Source organism: Ascaphus truei, chromosome 3, assembly GCF_040206685.1.
Source record: "Ascaphus truei isolate aAscTru1 chromosome 3, aAscTru1.hap1, whole genome shotgun sequence".
NCBI classification, from domain to species: Eukaryota; Metazoa; Chordata; class Amphibia; order Anura; family Ascaphidae; genus Ascaphus; species Ascaphus truei.
In genome coordinates, this window is record NC_134485.1 from 3961433 (window position 1) to 3973394 (window position 11962).

Consider the following 11962-nt stretch of genomic DNA (forward strand, 5'->3'; position numbering starts at 1 on the left):
CACGTAATCCTCGCTTCAATGACCAGGAAAATACAGCTCTTGTCACTGGCATTCTGGAGCACTATGACAGTATATATGGACATTTACTAGGTAAGTGTACCTTTACATTTATTATTCAAATACATGTGATCCTAGGTCATCTGAGTTTTGTTCATATGCAAATATGGGTTCAGAATATCTTTCTATGTTAATTAGTCTGGAAACACAGCTTTTTATCATGCCTTACAAGGACAACTAAACACAGGCGGTCAATTTGCCATAACTGCATACAATATGAATGCAACCTTGCTTACATGTATAGGTTTAGTAGTGAATGCTCATGTGCTTCACATATTACACATAAAACAGCATGTTTGCTATCTCTTGGAACAGCTAGCAGTGTAGGAAACTGGTGCTTCTATTATTAATCATTTACCTCATATATTTTATATGTTTTTCAAGGGCGGACAAGTTCAGCAAGCAGAAAAGAAATGTGGGACACAATAGTCATTGGTGTCAATGCGTGTGGGAATCATGTGAGGGACAAGCGGAATTGTCACAAGAGATTTGATGATATTAGGTCCAAATTGAAAAAGAAAATACAACACCAACGCGTGCATGCTACTGGCACTGGAGGTGGGCCGACACCACAACGTCTCATATTAAGTCCATTGGAGGAGCTGCTTCGGGCAAAATTACTTCCCGTCGTCGTGGAAGGCTTACCTGGTGACCGTGATATAGGAATTTACCCCTCACAATTTCCACCAGGTGAGAAATATTACTGTACTAGGCGTGTCGTTGCTTACAGTTATTTTGCATAGTTACACTGCTTTTTATACTGTCTTCACAATATAAGCATACCTGCATCTATATATGTATATGTCTGATTCTGTATATATATATATCTCAAAATAGACATATATGTTGTAGTCCTACTAAAAGCAGTAACTAATATAGCACGTGCCATTGCGTGCTCATTTACATGTGAATTCCCAAAATGCATTGCTGCAGTGGAAGCAATTGATGGTGGGCGAAGATGGGGAACAACAGGGTAGTACACATGTGTAACACATGTTAATGAGAAATTATTACTAGCTACAGGTACAGAACATAAATATGTATAATATTATTGTGTATTTTATTTATTTTACTCCGACAAACATGACATTACTGCCTATTTTAAGCATGCATCAAATATATTGCATGCAACGGCCTACAAACATCACTTGCACTAACACATCTATAGTTGTTTATGAAAAGGTCCATTTTTGCTTTAAGTCATATACAGACAGCATAATGAGGCACACGTATCATATTTTATGTCATTGTTTTCATAACTTAAAAACTGCACACGACTATTTAGCTCATCTACCATTGTGTTAAAGCAGCTGCAATTAATATCTCATCACAGCATACACTTCAACAGAGTGGGTGGGGTTCAGCACACACACTAATTACAGCCTCATTTTAGGGTCAACTTAGTTCACACCATTTTCACCTGTTTCATGTAATTGAAAGGTGTGGCTGATTAGGCTTTTTGGGGAAGGGAATACCGTTCTTACAACCTGACTAGCACAACTGAAGTTAATCACACTCATTTGAAAGCTTCACTTTAGCTACTAAATGCCCCAACAACTCATTACTTATCAAACCGTACGTCACACATTAGTTCACTCATATCTATAGTTGAACTACTACTATCAACGACACATTATCACACACTGCATGTGTTGTCTTGTTTAGTCACAGCCACATTCATGTGTGCCACATCTTATATTAATGTACCACACATATCCTCTACCAAAAACAACACTTTTTGCAATATGACCACCTTCATGATAACCATTGTGAATGGTCATCTCATGATAGTTATGTACATTATGATACTGATATCACTACACAACATATGATTTTTATGTACAAATTTTATCTATTTATCCTCACGCATTACTGCAGGAACATAGTATGTTTTATGTTAGGGAACTCAAAAGTTCTAAGTACACAGGCATGTACATTGTTATTACAACTATTTATGTTCACTTTCACACACACATTTTGGGTTAAGGAAATGATGCTGTTAGGTACTCATAAATACAGAACATACAATAACTGTTTGTTCAATATTTACACATGTAAATGTAAAACTTATGTTATTGTTATATATAGTTGCCCCTGAAGGACATGTGTCACCTGAGACTGAACAAGTGTCTTCACCTGGGTCAGCCAGCTCAACACACCTAGAAGGTGAGTGTATCAGTTGGTGGCCATATAATATGTGCTCTTCTATATGTTATGTTGTCATGTTCATTATTTGTTTTGCACATCTTCTTTAAATAGGATTACTTAGTGTCAGTGAAAATGAAGTGTAAGGCAACTTGTATTGTGTTAGTGATGTTAACTATCATGTAGGAGTTGTGAGTTTACAGCAAGTTTTCATTCACTCATATTTCATACTGAGTCCAAACATTATTCTTAAGTCAAGGTAGTTTTTAATGTGAGGTTATAAAACGTATGGAAACATGTTAGTTGTTACTTATGACACAGTACAATTACATAGTAACACAGCAGAGATTAACATGCCATTTAATAATGTGTACATTTATTTGTAGAACATGATGAAGAGGATTTTGATGATGATGATGATGATGATGATGCCGCCGCCGCCGCCATAGACACACAAATACAAGCAAGTGACCATGAAGAGGTTCCAATTGAAACTGTTTTACCGCCAAAACGTCCAGCAAATACCACATATGATGCAATTGTAGCTTCTGAGGGAAAAATTGTGGAAGCAGAAAATCGTCGCCATTCTGACCTGATGACAGTGCTGGAAAGGATGATTGCACTGCAGGAAGAAACAGTTTCACAATTGGCACATCTCCACAGAGTCTTCATTGAAGTGCCTAAACAGTTGCAAAAAATCAACACCTCATTCGAAGCATTAGTTGTTCAGCAAACACAAGCTAATTACTGGAGAATGACTAATGTACCACAATTCAACACCTCACAGGCAGGATCTGTTCATGCATGTCAGTTTTCACCACATTCATCTGATATTCATTCACCAGGCCCAAATGTTACCGGTCAAGTAGCAGACATTGCTGTGCAGGTTCCTGATGACATCCTACCGCTGCCATCTGTACAAATTCAGCAGCAGACACCTACAAAGGAGGCGACAAAAACAAAACAAGACACACATGAAACAGACCAACCATCACTTGTGCAGTGTCTACCAACTTGCTCACATGTGTCAGTGGGCACAAGCCCTGTCCGTGAACAGTCACTACCCAAAAGCCCTGTAGGTGAGTCACTGCCCAAAAGCCCTGTAGGTGAATCGCTGCCCAAAAGCCCTGTAGGTGAATCGCTGCCCAAAAGCCCTGTAGGTGAATCACTGCCCAAAAGCCCTGTAGGTGAGTCACTGGCCACAAGCCCTGTAGGTGAGTCACTGGCCACAAGCCCCGTAGGTGAACAGTCACTACCCAAAAGCCCTGTAGGTGAGTCACTGCCCAAAAGCCCTGTAGGTGAGTCACTGGCCACAAGCCCTGCCCGTGAAGTGCCAGAGGCCACTCAAAGTGGCTCTGTTGTACCTAAAGTTGGTGGCAAAAGAAAAAGGAAAATTCAAGAGACAACAAGCAGGCCTGTTACTCGCTCGCAAAAGGAACAAAAAAAATAAATTTTAAAATTCACAAAATATGTCTTTGGCCTTGTTTTGTTGACTTCAGATTATCTAATTACTATTGTATGTATGCTGAAGACTGTGTTGTTTCCAAACTTTCAAGTATGTTCTTGTACACGTGAAGTTTTGGAAATGTTAACACTCCTAATTAATGAATAGTGTTATAAATATTGATGTATTAATCGTCTGTTCAGTAATGGTCCACCAGGAGCCAGTTGCTAAGTTTAGAGAAGCTGCCATTGACTTTGCAGCAAAACATTGCATTTGGGTGTGTTAATTGATGTAATCATTGCATGTGCATATTATTTTCATGCAATTATAAAAGCACCTATTTAACTGCAAACATCTTTCTTGTACGTGTACAGCAGGATTTTGTGTTAAATATTACTTACCTTTGGTGGCCATTGTAATGTTGTCCTTTAATCATTTATGTGTTCTTGTTTCAAGAACATCTCTGAATTTATACTAAAATATATGTAGTATGTATTGATATATGCACACACACACAGACACACAGTGTGTGTGTGTGTGTGTGTGTGTGTGTGTGTGTGTGTGTGTGTGTGTGTGTGTGTGTGTGTGTGTGTGTGTGTGTGTGTGTGTGTGTGTGTGTGTGTGTGTGTGTGTGTGTGTGTGTATATATAGTACTATCTAAACTGGTATAGATGTATTTACAAAAAACATACACTTCATGCTTCCTTGTGAAAACACACTATTTTAATAATACAGGCCTAATGTTTGACAACTATACTAAGTGTGAGCCTCTAACATTATTGGGTGCAAACAAATGTTTATGGCTTAATTCACTCATGTTTATCACCATTTAAATAGGTTTCATACAAGGCCTACTTACTGCCATCAATATGTTGTGTGTACTCCTGCAATATAAAAAAAAAAAAAAAAAGATACATTATATATATATATATATATATATATATATATATATATATATATATATATATATATATACATACATATACATATATACACACACACACACACTATACATATAGTACAATATACACTTTATATATATATATATATTTTTTTATGAGAGAGATATATTTATATATATATAGATACACACGTATTTAAACTCATGCAGACAGGTAGTTAACCAGAATTTCAAATACACACAGAAATGTATGTGGGAAAAAAACATTTCATTTTGCAGGTGTGTGTATTTACTGATATGGCTGTCTAAGCACTATTTTCACACAGTGCTCTTTGTTATTTTTCTAGAAAACTCAATGTTACTGAAATAAGTGTAGGAATGTTTTCACAAACGAGATAAAAAAATGATACATGTTTTTCCCACATTCGCCTATCACTAACCACAAAACTTAAACCAATTAAAAGGACACATCCAATTGGCGTTTGAAATAAGGAGTAAAAGTAGTTACTTTTGTTGACCTTGAAAACGAAACACAGGAATTTGTTAGCCATTGAGCAGAATCATTTTGATGAGCAAAGAAGACAGAACTGCACACATCTTTTGTGCTACTCTGACATGGCTGATGAATTCGTTAACCATATGAATCCCCTCTTAGGTTATAAGTACATGGTTTCAGAAGCAATTTTAAACAGTCGCGGACACAAAGCAAGCACACGCCAAATCTATGATTTGATTCGAGCTAAATATCCTTATTACCAAGACCGTAGGCATGCGCGGAATTTTAATTCCTCAATAAGATTCACTTTATCAACTAATGACTTTTTTGAACGTGTGCAGGATAAGCTAGAACACACCTATGGTTTCTGGAAGATTGCAAAGGAAAAGCATTTTACCCTGAAAGAGGGCACATATATTGTTGTGAAAGGCATATTTATTCCTAATGCCAATAGCAATGGATCCGCTACTACTGTTCCGTGTGAATCGATACCTGCTGCAATATCTGCACCCTCCATTCCTGAAACCCACATTGTACAACAACAAAAGTACTATGATTATGTACCAAGCCTTTCAGCTGAAAATGCATTGGAATGGGAACCAGAAGAAATGAACCTACCTCCCGACCAATTGTTTGAAGAAAGCAGTGGCGATTCCTATGAGCGCTTCATGGAGGAGATGTGTGTCATACTGGATTCAGCGGGTGGGTCAAGCGTGGATGAAAATGCCTTGCATTTCTGGAGCGACCAGTTGCAGCCAGACGAACAGTTAATTCTAGAAGAATGGTAAATATAACAACCGTTATGCGTTGACTGTGCGTTTAAATGTTTTTTTTTTTGTTTTTTTTTAACCACCATTTTCCCTTTCAATGCGTGGATACAGCGTAACATTGCAGACTGCAGAACATGTAGCGATCACAAAGAAATTGTTGCCGAATACAATATAGTATAACCTGAAAGAGTAGTACACATTGCTGACGGAATAAATATACGTACTTTCCTATCCCTTTAACCATATTAGCAACATTTTAACATAACTCTAACACATACCTGTTTTGTTATCATGCAACATTTAAAAGCGGGTCCACCACGTATGACGTGGGACCCTTGTCATGGCCCAAGGCGTCCTTAAAAAGGATTACGGATGTAAGTCCCGCCCCCAAGCGACGTGCGCGCCTCAAAGCCTATTGGCTGTCATGTTTTGTTATAGTAACGGTAACTGCAGTGTGTCATGTGTGCGGCTCAGTGTTTGTAGGCGTCAACTGGGCGTTAGCTGAATGTTAATTGAGTGGGAGGAGTGTTAGCGTGCGTTTCACGCTGGTTTAACATGACGTCACACGTATTGCATTTGCGCATTGTGTTATCGGCCGTCCTTTCTGTCCAAACACGTCTGTTTAAAAAGAATACAGATGTACTCGTTTAGAACGAATGTAGTTTCGTATTCATTGTATTTGAAATAAAGATTTTATGTTTAATGGTATTTTCAAGATGTATTGAACGCACAACGTACGCTTTGTTTTGCGCATGCGCTAACAGTTAGTGCAGCCAAGCGTGAAGTGCGTGCGCACACTAAGATGTGCGCGCACATTTTTCAGTATACAGGCAACGTTCACATCATATACATAGTTATGCCTGCTACAAATTTAAAGAAACATTACATACTGATGTACACTTGTACTTCTAACATATAAGTGAGTGACGTGTGTATGTACACAATCATATAGAGCTGTGTAATGCGTTGTCACGGATACATATATAGTAAGGTGCCATATTTGACCATCATGTGTTTGCTGTATTTCAGAGATGTCGGGGAAGATACAATCGGATCAATGTATGATTTCAGAAGAGTCTACCTTTATATGAGATGATTGTGAGGAGGAGCCACCGACTACTATACTACATATGGAACTAATTTTATATTGCTTGCAGCGCTTATTAACAAACAATTAAAAATGTGATACCCTTATGCCTATATTGCATAAGCACTTAATTAACATAATGATGTTGCAAAATAGTGCCTCATGAATTTTTATTGAGTGTTCTTTAATGACTACTATCATTTTATGGCATGGTGTGTTTTATATATAACAACCATTCCCACTCTGCTAACACATTTGTGAATTCTATTGTGTAATGGAACGTATGACTGTCGAAACTATGTAACAATAATAATAATAATAATAATAATAATTATAATATGAGCATGTTCATGTATAGCGCTGCTAGTTGTACACAGCGCTTTACAGACACATTTTTCAGGCTGAGGTCCCTGGCCCGTGGAACTTACAATTTATTTTTTGCCGCCTGAGGCACAGGGAGATAAAGTGACTTGCCCAAGGTCACAAGGAGCCGATACCGGGAATTGAACCAGACTCCCCTGCTTCAAAATCTCAGTGCCAGTGTGTGTCTTTACTCACTGAGCCACTCCTTCTCCCAATGTAAAGGACACTTACAACCAACTAGCCATTTATTGTTAAAAATCTCTTGTTACATGGGTATGTTGATAAAATGGTTTGGGACTGTAGCAAATAATGTTATTGGCCAGATGTTGTGGTCCCCTACAATGCATGATGTTCTGATTATGACATCAACATCATGTAATGAAGTACGTTTCTGTGTATATTTCATTAACCTAACTAACTATAGTTTACTGTGTTTATTAAACGTTCTAAAAATACATAGTATAGTCAATATGATGATATAAGCTACCATAATAAAGCTGGTGTTATCATTTGTCGGTGTTATACATGGATCCTACACAAATTGATACAGACACAAACAGTTGTCTTACAAAGTGTGTCTATGCTAATGTGCACGTGATTGACGTTACAATTGTGACAATACTTGATAATTATCATCATGATAATGATGAAGTGACGTGATTTATATTGCAAAAATATTACCAACATTGTCATATTGGTAAATTATAAATGCTAAATGACAGTAACATTAGTGACAAATTTGTCTTCTCTGTTAACAGTTTAACACTTGGTACATGTAGGACACATCCACACTCGTGTGACTTATACATACACATGTCACAAATTTAAATTGATGTTGACTATTAATTCCTAGCATTACAAAACACCAACATTGCTAAATATAAGATGTAGTACGCATTGTTGTGATTGCAGGCATTCATGCATGGAGTTTTATGATCAGTCAATTTCATCCGTGATGAATGATCTCCCGTAAGTAAAGAAATAACTACAGTTATCCCCTTGTCTCCAAACACCTCTATATTACATTAATGGAATTTATAAGGAAACATACATAAAATGTGATGAAATGGGAGTAATCATTTTCTAATACAATGCACATGAAAGCTCAAGAGTAGCTAAATGCATATACATGATACAGAAAGTACATATATGTAACATTTGTGTTTAAACCAATATGTTGGGTTTTGACTTCAAATAATTATAGGAAGATTGATGTAGGCACATCTTATGAGAGATGTCAGCAAATATACATACCATGATCAGTCATACTGGAGATATACCTATAATGCAAAGGAACAATATATAAATTGCAAACATTGACATGCCATCTTCAGTACCGTAAACAACACAGCAAAGTGTGTATTTGGTGTTAAATGTGCAACACCATGTATATTTCATGACATTCAAAATGTAAATCAGGCTGGTGTACACATCATATGGATGTACATGTTACACTGCACCAATAACATTGTATGTAAGCATACTAGAAGCATGAATGAGTATGGGCATAATATGTGTATTGTGTTAGCATAAGGAACAACACAATGCTAAAATATTAGTGCTTTGTTACCCCAGTTGTATTCACATACACACAACTAAAGTACAATTGAAGAGGGATTATATAACCTGTGCAACAATAACATACCGGTGCCACATCCCTTTGTGCACACAGCAGAGAGAAGAAAGGTGTGCAACCCATATTCATCTGTGTCCTACCAGAAGGGTATATAAAAAAACATTATTGTTAAGATAACATAATGTAAGTATAAAAGTAGAACTTGGCACATATATGTTTTTACTTACAAGAAAAAAATGAATTGATGAGATTCTGGCGTGTCTGGCCACCACTGGCTGTTTGTTCATTTTCAGCAGCTACATGGGTGGGATGCTCGTCTACCACAGGCTCAGCTAGGTCTGACTGTACATTGTGCCTCAGTGCAACATTGTGCAAAATGCAACAGGCAAGGATAATATCAGACACTTTTTGAGGCTTGTATAGAAGAGCCCCACCAGTTCTGTCCAGACACCTAAATCTGGTCTTGAGTAGGCCAAATGTCCTCTCTATAACAGATCTTGTAGATATATGGGCTGCATTGTACCTGTCCTCTGCTTCAGTTTGAGGGTTTAGCACCGGAGTCAAGAGCCACGGCCTAATTCCGTATCCTGAGTCACCTATAATGAATGGAGCACACATAAGCTGACATTAGTGATCAAATTGTACAATGCCAACATTCCTAAATAAAAATGTGTTTTGTGTTATAACATGTAAATGTGTACTCACCCAGCAGCCAACCATGTTCAAAATGTCCCTCTTCAAACGCATGGAAGACTGAAGAGTTCCTCAGGATGGAGGAATCGTGACTGGAACCAGGGAATTTGGGTACCACATGCATTATCCTCATCGTCGCATCACATACCACCTGTACATTGAGTGAATGGTAGTGCTTACGATTGCGGTACACATGCTCACTCTGACTAGGTGCAATCAAAGCAACATGTGTGCAATCGATTGCACCCAGCACACATGGTATCCCTGCTATATTATAAAAGCCAGTCCTGACTTCCAGCCACTCTGTCGCCTCTGTAGGAAAATGAATATAATTCCTAGCGCGTCTATTGAGTGCATAGAGAAACTGGGTCAAGGCCCGCGAGAATGTAGATTGCGAGACCCCGCCCACTATGCCCACAGTTGTCTGGTATGACGCGGAAGCAAGATAATGTAATGAGCACAGCATTTTAACAAGCCCAGGGACTGCACGACCTCTGGCTGTGAAAAAATCTAAATCTCCCCTTATCTCCTGATAAAGAGCTAAGATTGCTGCTGAACTCAAACGATAGCGACTTACAATCTCCTCCTCACTCATCCCATCTAACAGGGTTCTCTCCCTGTACAGACGCGGACGAGGCACAACTTGTCTCCTCTGTCTTCTCCTCTGATCTCCTGTCCCTCTACCTGTCCCTCTCCCTGTCTCTGTCGTATCCGCGTGACTGTCCCTGTCACTGTCACTGTCCCTCGGTGTGTCCCTCCCTTGCCCTATATGATTCTCTTCATCATCAAGCATGTCATAGAAAATAATGTTCCTCCGTCTCCTAAACAATCTCAACATTTTGAAATGAGTAGCTGTGAATGAGCAGGTAATGGGCGTCCTTTAAATAGGTATGTGATGATGTCAGGTGACATAGTAAAATGCAAGGTGTTACATTAACATAATAAAGTACTTCTGTGGCAAGCTGTGTGCAGTTCTTGTTATAAGTATTTGTTGTGTGTATTCTGCAGGGAATGATGATATTTGCCAATGATGTGACGTGAAGCTTTGTAGAAACATTGCTTGCAAATAAATAGTTGCATGTGCAATGCATGTAAAACTTCTGAACGCAACAGTCAGTCATGTAATTAGACAAAAAGGCTGAGATTGACGTGGGAAAAGTTTTGTGTAACATGTGTAATTAGCCATGTTATTGTGACATGTTGACAACAATGAATAGTCGTGTGCATATGCATGCATTTCTGTAAGGAGGATAGTTGCTAGAGAATGAGTTTACAAGGTGTCCCAATGATGAATTACTGTACATGTGTGTATAAGTTAGGTTGAAGTGCTTGTAATGCAACGGTTACAATGTAAACATGCAATGTGATTGATCGTCCAATAAGTGACGTCATGAAAATAGGGAGGACCAAACGTAGATGTAAACATGAGAATTTAGATGTACATGTACGTTTAAAGATGCGTGAAACATTACAAGCATTGTGTAATGTAAAGGAACATGAATATACTGTGTATGTGTGACATGTGTGACATGTGTAACATCATGTAAATAATTGTCGCTCAGTTCAATAAAATGTGTGATATGATGTGAGGTTCTCCTTTAAGAGTTGAGTATAGTATTTTCCCTTGCCACATCATCACATGATGAGTAATGTGACCCGCAAATGCTGAAAACATGTAAAAGTATAATGTTATGCAAATAATACACGTCAGCTGTGACACAATGCAGGGAATGCCCCCACACTGTAATGCAAATGACGTTTGTATTGTGAGCAATGAAACGTAAACAGTACTATACTGTTATACGTCCCCGCTCCATTGACTCCATTGATGTACAGAAGATTTTTTTTTCTAAGTGCCGTTGCGGCAGCCTTAGCGATCGTTCTCCCCTCCAAACTGCCAACTTTAGTTGGCGGGAGAAATTGGCCATAACATCTCAATTTCGTAGTGCCGATCAGGCCCGATAAGCTGTTTTTTTTTGTTGCATCCAGCCGATTTAAAAAAGTGGCGATCAGTGGCGAAAACAGGCTTATCGGCAGGCGAATGGCCATAACAAAATAATCGGCTCCGAAACCTGGCGAAATCAAGCACTTATCGGCGCTTACTGAATCTCAAACCCAATTTTGCCTATAAAATGGCGATAATTCCCTTATCAACGCTTACTGCATGAGGCCCCTAGTTCTATATTGCAGCCTAGCTCTATATTACAGCCCAGCTATATATTACAGCCTAGCTCTATATTACAGCCTAGTTCTATATCACAGCCCAGCTATATATTACTGCCTAGCTCTGAATTACAGCCCAGCTCTATATTACAGCAATGACCTGTACATTTATTGCCTGTGGGTTGTTAAAATCAGCTTAAATACAAGCATTTAATGTGAGATACATCTTGGCATAAAGCCTCATTCTGTCCATGAAAGTCTCACGTT

At 38.3% G+C, this 11962-nt stretch overlaps 1 protein-coding gene across 1 annotated transcript; it reads left to right on the top strand.

Annotated features, from left to right (window-relative positions):
• The first annotated feature begins 240 nt into the window (after nucleotides 1–240).
• Nucleotides 241–3765, top strand: LOC142491240 (uncharacterized). Its single transcript, XM_075593509.1, has 3 exons — nucleotides 241–747; nucleotides 2146–2223; nucleotides 2589–3765. The coding sequence occupies exons 1-3, from the start codon at nucleotides 471–473 to the stop codon at nucleotides 3650–3652; spliced, it is 1419 nt and encodes a 472-aa protein (XP_075449624.1). The 5' UTR covers nucleotides 241–470; the 3' UTR covers nucleotides 3653–3765.
• The last annotated feature ends 8197 nt before the right edge of the window (nucleotides 3766–11962 follow it).